This window comes from Myodes glareolus, chromosome 21 (genome assembly GCF_982192425.1).
Source record: "Myodes glareolus chromosome 21, mMyoGla1.1, whole genome shotgun sequence".
Taxonomy (NCBI): domain Eukaryota; kingdom Metazoa; phylum Chordata; class Mammalia; order Rodentia; family Cricetidae; genus Myodes; species Myodes glareolus.
The window spans coordinates 60,311,493-60,328,611 of record NC_142046.1 but is presented as its reverse complement, the minus strand read 5'-3'; the positions used below and the strand labels follow the sequence as shown (position 1 = coordinate 60,328,611).

Sequence of the window (17,119 nt, the reverse complement as noted above, 5' to 3'; positions counted from 1 at the left end):
TGAGCAAAGGGGTCAAGACCATGATAGTGATACCCACAGAAATAGCTGACCTGAGCTAGTGATTGCTCAGGGGAACCTGCATAGGCCCAAACTAGGCCCTCTGAATGTGGGTGACAGTTGTGAGGCTCCAGCAGTCTGTGGGGTCACTGGCAGTGGGACCAGGATTTATTCCTAGTGTTTAAACTGGCATCTAGGAGCACGATCTTTTTGGAGGGATACTTTGCTCAGCCTAGATATGGGGGCGGGGGCAGGGAGGGCCTTGGTCTTGCCTGGAAGTAAAGTCTCAGACTTTGTTGATTTCCTCGTGGGAAACCTCACTGTTCCTGAGGAGTGGATGGGAGGGGGCAGAGGGGAAGGGCGGAGCAGGAGAAGGAAAGGGAGTGGGAATGGGGGTAGCTATGTAAAATGAGAAAAGATTGTATTTAAAAATTCTTAATAAAAAGGAAAAATAATTAAATATTAAAATTAATAAGAAAGAAAAAGCTTCCCAGCGGTGTTACCTCTGGGATACAAAGGCAAGGTCATGTGTCATCCAAGCATTCTGAAAGTTCTTTCTTTCTTTCCTCCCTCCCTCCTCCCACCATTCCTTCCTTCTTTCCTTCCTCCTTCTGGTCTTTCTGTCTTTGTAAGTTAACACCTGTTCCCAAAAGCCATGTGCTGAATGCCCCTACAGTTCTGATATTTGTGAGGATTTTGATATCACAATAACATCACCAAGCTCATCCCTCAAATTAATTATCAACATTATATGTCAAAGAAAGGAAGAAAATGTGGTCTTATTAGAAGAATAAGATTTAAAGATAAAGATGAACCCAATGTCTTTTAAATTATCTTACGATTTGTTCTTCAGGCTTCAAGAACCCGCCTTCATACACTTTTCTTTCTTTAATGTACTTGTGCTATTTCTAGGTCAAATCTCTGTTGTCCATGTAAAACCAGACAGCTAAATACAGTGGGGAAGTGGCTAAGTCCACGTTTGCATGACAAAGCAAATGTCAGAAAAAAGATGCATGGGAAAATGGCAGCCTCTTTCTCAATGTGTTTATTCATTGGTGTAGATGATTTCACTGTGGTCGCTTCCTGTTACGGGGTCGAAAGCTCTATCCCCACAGCTCTCCAGTTATGGGGACATTTGTGGAACTCAGTCCCTTCATTATTTATGATGCCATTTTCATCTAAGCAGAAGAGGGAGTGGGAAGATTGTAGGAGCCGGAGGGAGGGCCGGGAGCTGCTGTAAGTAAAGTAGCCTCATAAAAAAAATAGGAGGGGAGGGAGTGGACCTGGGGAAATTAGAGAAGGAGTGAACTGAGCGTAATCAAGCAGTGTTGTTTGAAATTCTCCGAGTTAATAAAAATATAGTAAAGGAAATTGTCCTTCAGTCTTTTTTTTCCTTTTATTGAAAATAGACTCCCTTCCCATACAATACATCCTGATTAGGTTTTTCCCTTCCTTCTCTCCTCCCAGTTCTTCCCCTCCCTTCCTCTCCCCTCTGCTCCCCTCCCCTCTAACCCACTCCCCTTCTTTCTTTTATTAGAATAGAACAGGCCTCTGAGAGATGACAACCGAACGTGGCAACATAAAATTTAATAAGATCAAGCAAAAACGATCATATCAAAGTCGAACAAGGCAACCCAACAGGAGGAAAAGAGTTGAGAGAGCAGACACAAGAGTCAGAGACCCCCTCTTTCTCACATACCAAGCAAAAAGCTATCGCAGGTACCAAGAGAACCTGATGCAGGATCATGTAGGCACCTGCTGGCTGCCCTGGCTCCTGAGTTCCTAAGAGGCTTCCTTAGCTGATGCAGAGGGCCGTGTTCTCCTGGGGTCCTCCATCCCCTCCGGCTCTAACAGTTTTTTTTCCTACTCTTCCTTGGGGCTCCCTGAGTTCTGAGAGAAAGGATTTAATAGAAACATCCCATCTGGACTCTCTTTTGTTTATATTTAGTTATTCAGGCTGCATAACGTTCTGAAATGTAATCATGTAATTTCTTTAAGATATTTTCCATTTCAGCAACGTATTTATTAACGAATAAACATGATGACTCTGAGGGATTTTCTTTTGGGATCAGTGACTTATAAAAATGATAAAGACAATTTCTTCTTGTATCCACTTTATGCCAAATTGTATAATGGCATAAACACTTTGGTACAAGCAGTATTCATTTGCCTTTCCTAGTATTCATTTTGCACTTCAACTTTGCTTTTAGATGCAGACGAGAAGTGCATAAGGTGTGTGGCTTGTTTATGACTTAGCAAGTCTATATTGCAGTTCGATAGACTCTGAAATGCTTACACTTAAGTTGCTTGTTACGACAGTATCCAAGGCAAATGCTTATTAAACTTCACTCCGTTGTATGCTATCTTATGTTTGTGATTTGGAGTCATACTACAGTCATTGAATGTATTTTTAAGTGGACTTGAAATATACATTTCACTTTAAATTTCTCCATCCTAAACAATATCCACTTAAAAATAATAGATGTGAATATTTTCTACATGTTTTGATCCTATGCATAAAACAAACATAATTTGATCATGACTAGCCTAAAACAATTTACTCCATAATATAGAAAACATGGGAAATTCAAAGTGAAATCATGGAAATTTGTTTAGGAATACAAATTAGTTTAGAATTCTGTTTTGAAGTACAATTCCTTAACTCAAACCACAAATCTATGATCCAGTACTGAGGTCTCTGATTTAGACATCTGAAATATGACATTCTTTGCCCATTTTTTTTCTGTTTGAGATATAAAATATCATCTGTAACCTTTAACCTTTCTTACATCCAGCATAAACAACCAAGCATCCCCAAATGAGCGACAAGGATGCTGCAGACAGTTTGGGGAGAAGTGATGACGTTTTAACTGATAGCTGCATGGTTGACAAGGGAAAGAAGAGAGGAAATGCTGAGTCTTCCATGGTGACAAAGGGGGAACTGCAGGGGTGCAGAGAATGGGGGACTGTGCAGGGGTGCAGAGAATGCTCAGTCTGGCACAGAGGAGCAACGACAATTCTTTGGTCAGTTGGGACATGGTCAGAGTTGTTGGAGAGTGAATGAGAACTGATCACTTTACCCTTTCGTTTAAAAAAAGGGCACACACTAGGAGAGGTTTAGACACTTTCTGGTCCTTTGTACCTGGCAACAGCGCCCACTTGGCTAATCTAGGCATTCCATAGATCTTCCATCACTCAAGTCTCAAGAACAATGTACGTTCAAAATGAATGTTCTTATTTTGCAAATGGAGATTGAATCTGAATCTATGTCAGCGTGATTCAAAACCTATCTACTAACCATAATGTCATCTTATGAATGAGGTTGGGCATAAGGGAGTACTAGGCAGAAACTTTCTTGGCCTATTCAACCAAACTAAAGCCACACTATCTCCTTGAGGATACCAAAAACAACAACAAGGAAAAAAAAAGCTTTCATTGTCGACTATAATTGTTTGAAAAGGAAATAGAAAATCCATTATCTTGGCTCTCGTTTCCTTCAAATCTCTGAGAATGCCACTTGTTTCCCAAGGAAACCTTAAGTTTAAGCTGCTCTTGATTTGTTTGAAAGTGGACAGAAGAACAGAAGGAGACAGCATTCCCAAGGAGAACTGCACCCTAGTGTTCCATACCTGTTCTAAGAACAGAGAGTGAGAGGAAGTGATTCAAAAGTCATGCTGCTTGGCTCCAAAGCTGAGGGCGCATAATCAAGAAGGAATTTGGATCCTTCTTGTTTGCCTGTGTGTGTGTGTGTGTGTGTGTGTGCACGCACGCATTTGTGTGCACGTGTGTGTGTTGCTTTTATAAAAGTCTCTAGCCAGCTAAAAGGAAAGGGTGGCTTTTATTTTGTTAGTACAGCAAGGAGTCACAAACCCTCTCAACGGGTGTAACCGATGTTTTGAAACATAAATAGCTCAAAAGCATTTACAAGAAATATGAACCTCAATGATGTTTTCAGTAGAGAGAAACTTAGGAAGACAAATAGTCATGGAAGGTGATTAAAAAAAACCTCTAAAGGTCTGGAAAAAATTGATTTAGCGACAATAGAGAGGAGAGAAGGAGAAGGAGGAGGCAGAAAGGAAGGAAAAGAGAAGGGGGAAGGAAAGAGATAAAAAGGGAAAGGAAGGGGAAGGAAAGGAAGAGAAGGGAAGGGGAGGGAAGAGGAAAGGAGGGAAAGAGAGAGGAGGGAAGAGAAGGGAAGGGGAGAGGAGGAGAGGGAATGGAAGGGAAAGGAAACAGGACAGAGGACAGTATGGAAGCCGAATAGTACTCATAGTCTTGGGATGCCTCTCACTGAGGGACACTGTTGGTTTCACTGCATTTATGAATACTTTCACATAGTTCTCTTAATTGCTAGATTATAAAATTTATATTCGAACTAAAACTCATTTTATCCCTTTGTATTTGCATTTAAGATTTTTAGTAAATTGTACATTTTATTTTTCTCTTTTTCTCAATTTCCCCTTAATAATATTTTATGGTTATGTAGGGTGTGTGTGTGTGTCCCCGTCCATCCCACATGCCAAGGTGTGTGTGTTTGTGAAGGAACAATACCTCTCACAAAGCGGGGGACAGTTGGCTCTCTCCTCCTGCCCTGTAGATTTCAGGGCTTTGCCACCAAGGAGAGGTAGGGTGGCAGGGTCAGCAGGTGATCTTGATCTTACCCCCTGCCCTATGCCACCAGAGCTCCCTTCAATGGCTCCCAAAAAATCTTCTTTACATTCATGAAGTATTTGACCCTCATTAAAACCAACAGTGTAGAAACAAAACTACCTATCCTCACTAAATTGTGCATTCATATATCATAAATAATTAAAATTGGTCAAAGGTTAGAACTCTGAGTGAAAGTCATGCTTGCAAATGCCCACTGTCTTCCAAAAGCTAGCAGTATTTCAACTCCAGAGAAGAAATGAGTTTTCCTTTCCCTTCATAACTTCCAAAAGAGTAATATTCTGGGAAAGAACTCAATTAAAAATAGCTGTTAGTAACCATGTGACAACAACTAATGAAAAAGGGGACCACGAATTTGAAAGGGAGGGAGGGCTGGTGTATGGGAGGACTTAGAGGGAGGAAAGCGGAGAGGGAGATGGTGTAACCATAATCTAGAAAGTAACAGAAAAAAGTTAAGTATCCACAAAAAGCAGTTGTCGAATTAATGGGCGAGTCTACGCTGAATTGATGAGAGTTTCTTTTTATTCTGTCACAGAGAGGAATAATAAAACACTAAGGATTTATTAAAATGCAATATGACTGAGGGCATAGCCTAGTGGGTGAATATTTGCATATACAAAGCCCTGGCTTCATTCTCAGCACCAAGGAAAGTAAAAGAGACAATCAAACCCCCCAGACAAACAAAACGAATGCATAACAGATGGCTTAACTTCACATCGTTAGAAAGGAAAGCACAGAAGAGATCGGCCATGTTTTATTAGAAATTTAGCATTTCCTTCTCGATGATTAGATGGTGCCAAGAAGCCAACATTGCAGAGCTGAGGGAATGAAGAGACATTTGTTTCTTTAAGTAACCATTAATGCACTGCGGGAGGAGAAACGTTTCATATCTGGTGTGCTGTTCTGAATCAAGATAACTGACATCTACCTATTGTTGTCTCCTTGAAGTAAACTCTGGTCTGATCTATACACAGAAGCAGGCTAAACGCAGGTACTATCTCAGAAGCTTCCACAGACATTCCTCTTCCGTTAATCCCCACACATTCATTCCAAGTGCATTTGATATCTAGTTTGTACTCTTCGAGTACTGCCCTCTACATTGACTTTGGAAAGTAAATCGTATTTGCAGGCCAGGGGGAGTTCAGCTTTGGTAGTATCAAAGGGAGAACATATACACGGTAGCAGATTCCCAGGTATTGTTAGTTTAAAAGAAAAATTGTTGTACAACAAGTGCCCATTCTTTGCTGCGAATGGTACACTACAATCCGCACTAGGCTTCCCGGTTCGGTCATGGAGTCCTCCGGGGGGGACCATAACTGCTGCGGGTGTGGGGATGAGGCAAAAGAGCCTGCGGAGGTGGGGCTTGGGAGAACCGCCGGATATTCAGAAGAGCATTCAGTCCAGCTAACCCCACGGAGTCCTCTTGCGGTGGGTAACTAGTGGGCCCACTTGTCTTCTCTTTCGCTGGCACTTTCTTCTTCTTCAGGGAATGCCGATCCATTCTGGCCTTTCAGATGCTTAACCCCTGAAATTATAGAAATGGTGCAAAATTCAAGTGAATTTTATTTCTGGTAGATCCACTGCTGAAAGAGTTAATGAAAATGTGGAATGGAAAACTTTTCGTTGTGTGTGTTTTTTTCTCCGAGAATCTCAACCACGTGGCCTATATAAATCTTTTCATTCACTGAGCAGTAAAAATACACCCAGACAAATTTCCATTAGAGACAGGGTATCTTTTATAATTGCATCTTCTCCATTAAGGACTGCATCACAGTCTATTAAAACCCTGTTGACTAAAGATCTGCTCAGAGGCCCTTATTATTATTCTGATGTATCATTTAGTGAAAATATTGCTTTTGGCATCACCGAACTCAATTACAAGGAAGGCCTTTCAAAGTCATAATACCAAAAAGGATGTGTGCCATTTCTGTAATGTATAAACAAAAAAGTAACAGTCACGACATTGTTACCCATATGCTTGGACCCACAATGTACCCACTGGCTTATGGAATTCTCTTATTCAAAATCCTTCACTAAGAATGCCTACAGAGCAGAGAAATGTATAAGCATACTTTTGCCGATAGCTGCAACTCAGATGGCCTGGCTTTTCTTTGCCTGGTGGTATTCATTTTTCACAGGGTTTTATTTCCATTTTCCACAGTAATTCTGCTCTAAGTGTGCTCTAACCCCCCCCCCAGGCTCACTTACGCCTCTAAATTTTTCTTGTTCTGTAGCCAGCACCAACAATCTTTCTCCTCCTCACACATCTGATCATCTTCCACTCACTCTTCAGGTATCAGCTTGTCTCTCCTGAAGGAGAGCACACTCCATGTGGAGTTAGAAAGTGGCTTCTCATAGCAACCTGCTGCTCTTGATCCTTTCTTGTGTCTGTTCCCTTATAGAGCTTCCTTCACTGTTCTCACTACACAAAACTCGCTGATGTCAGAGAATATGTCATTTCATTTTGGAATCCCAGATAGAATGTCTACCCAGTAATAAGTGTTCATTAATAAATAGTCTAATCCAATTGACTGAACTAATGCAGAAACAGTTTAGTACGTCTCCTGCCAATTTCACAATAATTTAACTTCAGATTTCTTCCGTTATTCCAAATCTTAAGTACAATATTAGAAGATTACCACTACATCCACATTTAACCTGAAGACTTATCTTCAAGATAACTTGTGTGCATTTTTATATTTTAGATAACTGGTTTATGAGATTTTCTTAAGAATTATGAAAAACATTCAAGTTAGAATTGAAAAATAAAAGTAAGGCTTGGCTTGTGTTTTCAGTAAAACCAAGACTCAAGCACTATGTGAGTTTGTACGCCCTGCTACCCCCAGGCTTAGTGTACAATTTGGCAAGAAATGATATCTGGACTTGGTGCATTATCTTGCAACAATATTTGAGCAGGAGTAATAATATTTAAATATTTTAATATGCCTATGCAGATCCCGCACAACTTCTGTTGACACAAGTCTGTAGGGAGAAACTTATTATTAGAAACTGAAAATTACTTCAGGTTGCAATAAGTTACATAGAAAAGAGGGATAATTTCTGAGGGGAAGGAAGGGAGCACACTGACTCCAAGCAGAATTTCTGCGGGAGTTTTGCACACAGAGCTCAAAAGCCTCAGAAGTACATGATGTAAACACCTGAATAGGGTGTTGAGATTCTGAGAACACAAGTGATTGGCTGTGCACTTTAAGGGTCCTTAGGTGACTTCTAGCACATCCTAGTGTGTGAGTTGGGTGTATAAAATGCAGGGTGCCACTGTCAAGGCATCTCAGCCGAATTTCAACTTTAACTTTTAAGATGCCAATCCATACTCTCTGGCCATTCTCTAAGACAGGTCCTAGGTTTACAGTACCAATACTGCCCTGGTGCAGAAGGCTCTAAGCGTCCTTTTGACATTGTTGGGTTCATGTTGCCACCCAACACTCATTTTCCTGAGCAGAGGTTGACGGTCCCTTCCCAAGTGTGCTGAAGCCCCATTGACTCCAGCATGCTTTCCATTCAACTACAAGGTAATGAAAATGTGTTTGGGAATTTAAATGAGGAATGCCAATATTAATTTGGGTAGGAATAATAGAAAGAAAAATGTCAATACTTATACATTATCCAATCTATCCTCACATTTGAGTACATATCTGTTTCTTAACGTGATTTTAATTCTGTTAGTTTTTATAATAACAGTTACCATAAATTTACATGAAACACACATTTTCTGAAATGAAACCACTTCGAAATGAAATATTTTCAAGGGAAAAGCTTTAATGAGGCAGAGCTGGTAACACGTTACCACAAAGGTGTCCTGTAGAACACTTACCACAAATCCTCTAGTTTCTAAAGTGGATTGCCCTAAAGCCTCTTTCAGTTGAAGAATGTATAGTTGATTAATTTCTGTATTGAAACCCTTTTGAGCCACTATTTTCCCTTTTCCCATCAGCAATATTCATTTGGTTATAGGTCCAATGATGTTGAAATTAAAGTATACAGTCATTTGGTATATATTTTATGTCTTTCTCTACATAGTTTTAATTTATGTTTCATACTGCAATTTTCTTTAAATTTATATGCAATACTTGATGAACCCCTACTTGAGATTAGTCTTAGATAGAGACTAAGCTATTCTGGAGGTATTCGTGCAATTCCAAGACTCCATGCTGACAGATGTATGACGAAAGTATCCCCTGTACACAGCCTACAATGACTCACATCTCCGTCAGAATCCAGTACAAATGTGGACTCGGTCATTACTGCACACAGGCAGGAGACAAAGGAACCCCAGAAAGCACAATGGAGAAGCCTTTTCTACAATAACGTGAACACACAGAAAAGGGGTCATACAGAAGACTAGGCTGTATAGCATGTATCTGTAAAATTATGAAAAAAATGGAGTTGAAGGTAGACAAAGTAAACTGAGTCAAAGAAGAAAACAGAAGGAAAGAAAGGAAGAGAGGGAGGGAGGGAGGAAGAAAGAGGGAAAAACAACACCCACAGGCAGAGCTCTGTGTGTGCTCCCCCTTTACTCTGTAAAGCAGGTGGTTTGGCAGGCCAAGACTGGAGCTGCCAGTTTATTCTCAGGATGGTCTACAAAGTGAGTTCCAGGCTAACTAAGGACACATAGCTAGATGACCTCTCTCTCTCTCTCTCTCTCTCTCTCTCTCTCTCTCTCTCTCTCTCTCACACACACACACACACACACACACACACACACACACACACTTATGAAGCCACTTTGGTTGTTTGTAACTAAGTGACAAGTTTCCACATGACACTATGGGAGCTTCTGTTGCCAGGAGCTGAGCATGTGGTTTTATGTGCCATGGCCCCAATGACAGAGTCAGCAGCAACTTAGGAAAGAGACTTTACCTCTCACTTGAAGGCTGTATGTATCAGAAGAACTATTCTATAGGAACTGTACATGAAAACAGAAAGTTTGGGAAATAGAAAATTGAGAAAAGATACCAGAGACTCTGACTTCATGAAGATGTGGAGGAAAGTTGAAAACAGATCTGTATAGCTCCCATGAACATAAACAGGGCCAGTGACTGACAGTGAGGTAAGGAGTGGGGTGTGTTCAACACTGGAAAGGTAGTTTCCAAATCTCCTGCTTCTGCAGCAAGAAATATACATGATTTTTTCCTATTTGCTTGTTTTGTTTTTTGAGCAAGAGCAACACATTATATGTAGTCCAAGCTGGTCTGGAACTCATTGTGTAGCCCAAGATGACTTTGAGTTCATGGAATTTTTCTACCTTGACCTCCTGAAGACTGCTGAGCTTGCAGACTTGAGCTAGCATGCTTGGCTCAAATACATGTTTTAAAAACAGAGTCACAAATTCACTGGGCAAATGTAAAATTAGATTCTTTTTTTTTCTTGGTAAAAGCACATTCTTTAGGTGTTAGCAATCACTTTACGGTCCTAAGGGAATCTGTGGACATATTGTGAAACATCCATCACCCCCGTAGAAGTCTATTTTTTTAAAAAAATATTGCATTTGTGCCTTTTCTAGGAAAAAGTCCCCACAATATATATCCAGCAGATCTTGGCCAGGTCTCTTATCTCCAAATAATTATAAATATGAATATTAAGCAATAAAATCCCTCCAGCTTAAATAAGAAAGTGAAGTTTCTTTTTGTGTTCACTGAGACACTGTTGAATGACCATGGCGCAAACTTTAGGCCTTTGCTCTTGCTGGGAGCTCTTTGCCTGGGCAACAAGGCTATCATCCTCCGCTATCAATGATTTTTACAAAGTGAGAACCACAAGGAACATAGAGTGACTCAAGATCATGGGTTTTTTTTTTTTCCCCAACAAACAAATGTATTTGAATGTAACCTATCCCATTCTGCTGGTTTTAGCGGAATCAAGAAGATGTTGAGTTTACTCCAACTTGTAGACACTCTTTAAACATAACCCTAGGTCACAAATAGTCATGAAGTAAAAGGAAAGAGGAAGCTTTCTGTCTGTTGTATACAAAACTTTGGACTGGACTCTAGACATGAAAAATGTGGTCATTTAATCTTCATAGACAGAACCAAGCAGTTTGATTTAAATATAATAAGCCTCATCTGGGAAAGAGACAAAACTAGAGATCAGACAGGATGGGGGATTAGAAGTGATGATGTGCACATGATTTAATTTAGTGAAAAGTATTACAGATGAGTATAACAAGCCATGCTGATGAGTATAACAGTGCTCCGATTCGAGGAGCAGCAATTTAGACAGCCATTTATAGAGCAATAAGCTGGTTAACAGCGAGCTTGATGTCAAGGCAAACACTACTTGCAAAATATGTTGAACAATCCTTAGTTTTCTGAAAGCCTTCTGTGTACAAATGAATGATTTCTGTGGTCTTAGCAAGACCACCTACTAATGGTTCATCTTATTTAAAATGTAATGTTAGATAAAGTCCATTTAATCTCTAATGTGGTACTCAGAATGGCCTCTCAATAAAACACTACCGTTTTTAGATGAGAAATGTGTTTTGCATTTTATAATATATTTTCATATATTAAATATTGTTTAATACTTTACCATTCCCTTATAATAGGCATATATTAATATACTTAAATCACAGAGATCAAGTGATATATCGATACTATTCCCCCAAAAGGTATATGTATCATGCCTTAGACAAATCATAAATCTGTATTCTCCCACTTTATTTGAAGTAAACTTGGTGTAGGTGACACAGTCCACCACTGCTTTAGTACAGGAAAGCAACATAGTCAACCTACACTCTAAAACAATGAGCACTCCACAGCATGAACTCCTGGTCAGTGCATGGCCATTTTATTTAACTCTCCATCACTTAAAAACACACTTCTCTGCATAGTAAATGTGGAAAATGGTTCTGCATGCCACATGGGGGCAGGGGCATAGTTATATATTCGTGCGCATTTTTATCTATCATGTACTTTGCCAAAGCCGTTGGACAAAAGTGAAGTCAAGAAAAGGGTAATAGGAGGCGATAGAAAACCATTGAAGAGCACACTTCAAAAACAATGTCAGATGTGAGCCCAGGTAACACCTTTGGACAACCCAGTGTCACATGGTAAACTGTGAAGAGTCACAAGTTCATCAGCAAGTCTGAGGCTTGGGTTAGGCAATACAAAAATGAACATCTCTATGTGTTTTGGAGAGCCTAAGACCCTCTTAGAATCATATATATATATATATATACATATATATATATATGTATATATATATACATATATATATTGTCTCAGTTAAGAGAAAAATAACCAAAACAGAGATATAAAATATTATATATTTATATATTTAATTGTGTGAGGATTTTGCTGTCCAGTCTAGAGAGAAAACCACCTTGATAGGCCAAAACTTTTTGTGCCTTCCATAGTTTAGCTTTCATCTGATACCCTTTTCCTTTGAAGCTAATGGATTTCCCCATGAATTGTAAAGTAGACATAAATTTTTAAGCCTTCATATAATGGTGCCGAAAAGTATCAGGCAATTTTACTTGAGAAAGAGATAAAATAGCTCCCTTTTCCGTAAGCCTTCCTTGGGATTGGTTGTCTGCAATAAGATGCCTCCAATTAAAAACAAATGAGTCCGAGACCAGCGGTAGTTAGCCTCCACAGCCTTATAAGCAAAACAGAAAAAGAGCTTCATTTAGAGCCACAAATGCAACGGTGTTCAGGGGAGAACTTCTAATGCCAGCAGCGTAGAGAGTTTTATCTTCCAGGCAAGGTGTTTTCTACTGGGGCGGTACTTACCACAGCTTCGTGTCAGTGGGTCCTCTGGTTGAGTCAGATCACCAAGCTCTGAACGCAGCTTGCTCAGAGAGTCCCTTGGTAACCTCATCTCAAGGAGGGAAGGCACTGAGTAGTTTAGATGTCTTCATCCAATGGTAAATTTTCTGATTTTGAATTAATATTTTTTCATTCTAGTGTTAAAAAACCAGTCCTTGGTGTACTTTTTATTGAGTTTTAATATTTCGAGTTCAGCTGACTCAGACACCATGGAGAAGAGGCATTTTGAGAACCTGTCTATCTCAAAGGATGGTTTTTTTTTTCTTTTCATCTGGAATTTGTCAATGTAACAATGTGGCGAGATAGATCTCTGGAATGAGAAAGTAAATATTACCTGACTCAAAGCTTCTGTAAATCTATAGCAACCAAGATTGTATGACATTGTTGAAAACTAGCACATCCAAATGTGGAACAGAAAAAACTCTATGTATGGTGTGGGAGGTCCTTCTGTCTGTGTGGTGCTTTGATTGGTTAATGAGTAAGGAACTGTTTTGAGCCTATGTCAGGGAAGAACAGAGCTAGGTGGGAAAAGCTAGGCTGTATGCTGGGAGAAAGAGGGCGGAGTCAGAGAGAAGCCATGGAGCCATCAGAGACAGACATAGGTTGGAATCTTGCCGGTAAGCCACAGCCACATGACAATACACAGATAAATAGAAATGGGTTAAATTAATATGTAAGAACTAGCCAATAAGAAGCTAGAGGTAATGGGCTAAGCAGTGATTTAAATAATACAGTTTCTGTGTGATTATTTCAGGACTAAGCCATCTGGGTGTCCAAGAACCAATATGACAAAGGAAGAAAAGAAACAAAATGCAGCAAAGATAGTTTTTCCAACAGATCACCCAGAAAAACTCAACATTAATATGCAAATTATTCCAAACTTAATATGAAATGCAAATTTTAAAACTCCTAGAAAACCACACAGGAACAAATCTTCAGTCTGGCAACGACTTTAGACACAGTAACAGAGACATGGTCTTAGAGGAAATCACTGGATAATCTGGTCTTTTTCACAATTAGGAAATTCTGCTTTGTAGATCCAAAGTCCAGGAAAAGAAGACAAGCTACAGACTGTAAATAGGAACTCTAACAAAAGACACGTCTGTCAAAAGTCTGTTGTGTACATACCCAAAGACCCCTGAACCCCAACAACAAGACACAGAACAACATAACTGAAAATAGGTAAATACATAAATGGCCTTTACAAAAGAAAATATACAAATAGCTCATGAGCATACCCAAAGATAATTCCATATTACATACCAGTAGGAAACTTCAGATTAAAACAATGAGATGCCACTATGCATACACAAGACTGGGAACCACTGAAATTACTAATAATGATGGAGAAGACAGAAGAACATTTACTCTGCACTGGAAGAAATGAAAACTGGTATACACATTGCAAGACATTTTAAATGACATGTTTCAGGAACTAATCACACTTTTGGGGCTGGAGATATGGCTTATCCTTTAAGAGTACGTACTGAGCTTCCAAAAGACAAGTGTTCAACTCCAAGCATGCAAATGGATGCTCACAACTGTCTTTAACTTCGATTCCAGGGGATTCAAAGTCTTCTGACCTCAGCATGCACCAGGCACACATGTGATATACAGACATGTGTACTGACAAAACAGCTATACAAGTAAAATAATAATTTTAAAATAATCAATAAAATAAAAACTAATCGTACTCTTACCCTATCATGCAAACATTTCTCTGAGGTATTTACTAAAATGGATTAAAAAACTTGTGCCCAGAAACACACAAAATATAGTCCAAATATGGGATTATCAAGAGCTCTTTTGGTAGATAAAGAATCTGTGATATATTCAGGGAATAGAACATTATGCAGTGCTAAAAAAGAGAAAGAATAAAAAAAAGTCACAAAAAGACAAAGCATGAATTTGTAAGGGTATTACTAGATGAAAGAATCCAATATGAAAATATGACACACTATAACTTCAACTATGTGACCTTCTGGAAATAAACAAGAATATAGAGACAGGTTAGTGATTCCTAGGGCTACATAAGAAGGGATGGACAGACAAAGCCTTTTATGACAGTGAAGCTGGCCTGTACTACATCACACTAGTAGATACACATAGCATGCATTGTTCCAGATTCATTGCATGCACACAGGAGTAGCCCCGATAAGTCCATGGGCTGGATGCAGTGAGGCTGTCAGTGTCAGCGCATCAACTGTAACTGAGATCTCCCTGTCTGCGGGATGTGGATAAAAGGATATGGTCCAGGTGTAGGAACATAGGTTATGAGGGACTCCATAGTTTCTGCTCATTTATTTCTGGAAGCCTAAACCTACTCTAAAATTAGTTTAGTGATTTAAAAACTGCAGTAGATTTGATGCTAAGAATAGTGTGCTCTGAGGCCAAGGTTTGAGAGTCTACTGCAGGAGGAACGTGAGGGCGGGCGCTGAGCTTCAGTTCCCACGGAGGTCTCTCTTTGGTGTGAGGTCACTCACTACTAGCTCAGTCATTCTACTTTCCCCATATTTTTCATATTTTTGTAATCCAGTCGTGACCATCTGTATATTTCTAGAACTTTAATCTTCTTAATCATATAACCTGTAGCTATTCTATTTTGATCTGCTGCATTTGTACAGTACTATTTGTCATGTCTCCTTTTGGATTTTTATTTTTATCTGTGTGAGTCCTGTTGCTTTTAATCTGAGTTAATATAAAAATATTCTCAAAAGCCAACACTTCATTCTGCGGATCTTGACTGCTGTGTGTAAAGTCTTGATTGTGTCTCTTTATGCTTTGATCTTTACTAATTCCTTCATTCTGTTTGCTTTAGATTTAGTTTGTTTTTTATTTTTATTTTTCTAGTTATTTGAAGTGCACCATCGGGCTGTCTATTTGGACTCCCCTTTTCCTTAATGTAGGCTTTTATCCCTAAAACTCCCCTTTTATCATTATTTTTCAGTATTCCACATATTTGCTAACTTTCCACAATTTCTTTAATTACTGATTTCCATTTTCTAATACTATGGTATGAAAAGATACTTCATGTTGAAGAAAACTCTGGATGAATTCTTGTTATCTTGCAAATTAGAATCAGACTTCTTTATCAGACCCTTGAAGAATCTTCATAATTCGGCTCTGGCTCCTGACTCATCTACCTCCACTCGGTGAGATACTGCCTCTACACACACTCTACACTGACCTTCTCCAATCTTGGGGCTGTGTTCCTCTGTGCCCTCTCCACTGAGTTCCTCATCTTTCGAGGCATCCATATGGTGTGCTCCTTTACTGCATCCAAGTAGGCAGCTTATCATTTCAGAGTGGCCTCCCTCAATAGCTCACCTAAACACTCGTTTTGTTCTGTGGGGGTCATTGAGACCACTGCAGCCAGCGTAGTAATGATCTGTTTAGTTCAGTGTGATTCAGTAGCCAGTGTTGGTTCAATCTCTGATAGCCAGACCCAGAATTGTCTATTTTAGGCATATTTAAACACGAACACACATTTCCTGGTGATAACTCAATCCTGTGTACACAACAAAGCTTAAGACATGACTACATCAAGATTCTTTGTAAACCACGAGTGATGTTTTCCATAAAGATAGGTGGTATAGATTGACTGAGACGAACAAGCTCAAGATTGCTGTGTGATATTTTGAATGGGTTCTGACAAATAAAGCTTGCTTGAAGTCAGGAGGTGGAGCCAGCCAATAGCTCACCAAAATTAGCCATAGAGACTTGGAGGACTATAGAAGGAGGTGACAGGAAGTGGTCAGGCGGGGCAGAGAGAGAATCTTGGCCCATTTTGAACTGGAAAGGTCAGAAGCGACCACGACTGCTCCCCTGCTCCTCTGATCTTTCAGGCTTTTACCCAATACCTGACTCATGAGTTTTTCATTCTTAAGATTAATTAAGTTAACACTTCACAAGATCTCCTGGGAGAGGGTCCGGTATGATCATGGATGAACACACAGTGCAAAGGTCACTGGGCTATTAACCGCCTCCATTTTCAGCTCTTTGGGAAGACAACAGGTTATGCATTTTTCTCTTTGAAGAGATAAGCCTGTGTTTTTAACATTCTTGGTTCCCCGAGTCCGTGAGCACAAAGGCTTACATACCTCCTTCGCTGCTCTTTCCATCTCGGGATAGCGTATCTGTTTGTTTGGGCGCCCGGGGAACCCGCTTTCCTCCCTCAGAGTGTCATCAAGGTGCGATCAGAACCAAGGCATTCCTTCATTCACCAGCTAATGAGGTAGAGTCTAGATGAAGCACTGAAGATGCCACACACCCAAGGTGTCCTCACTGATGAAGTGAGTAGCTTTGGTTTTACTTTCACGGAGACCCTTTCCTATTTGGGGTATGAACAGATTTAAATGGAAGATTTTTTTTTTTGAATGAGTAAGCTTGTTTCCAATTAATTTAATCTTGATCAACTAATCATCTGTATATAGAACACGATAGATTATCTGGTCTGTATTTAGTTTGTTCATCTTGACCTACCCCCTAACCTCAGTTCACCAATCCAGACCTTCTCTGCACTTCTATTTGGTGGCAAAGAACCTTCAAAAAGAAAGAAAAAGAAGGAAATAAAGAAAAATAAAGAAAAAGAGAGAGAGAGACTCATAAAGCTGTAGACAAGAAATAATACATTCTCTGTATTTATTATTGCCTTGATCAGTAAGCACAAT

General features: G+C 39.6%; 1 protein-coding gene across 1 annotated transcript in view; it reads right to left on the bottom strand.

The window, feature by feature from the left end:
• Positions 1–5,165: 5,165 nt before the first annotated feature.
• Ppp1r1c (protein phosphatase 1 regulatory inhibitor subunit 1C) overlaps positions 5,166–17,119 on the bottom strand; it is a 106,411-nt gene continuing 94,457 nt past the window's right edge. The window contains exon 5 of the mRNA XM_048426028.3: positions 5,166–6,190. Coding sequence (XP_048281985.3) covers positions 6,102–6,190 — 89 coding nt within the window. The 3' untranslated portion in view covers positions 5,166–6,101. The remainder of the gene's footprint in view (positions 6,191–17,119) is intronic.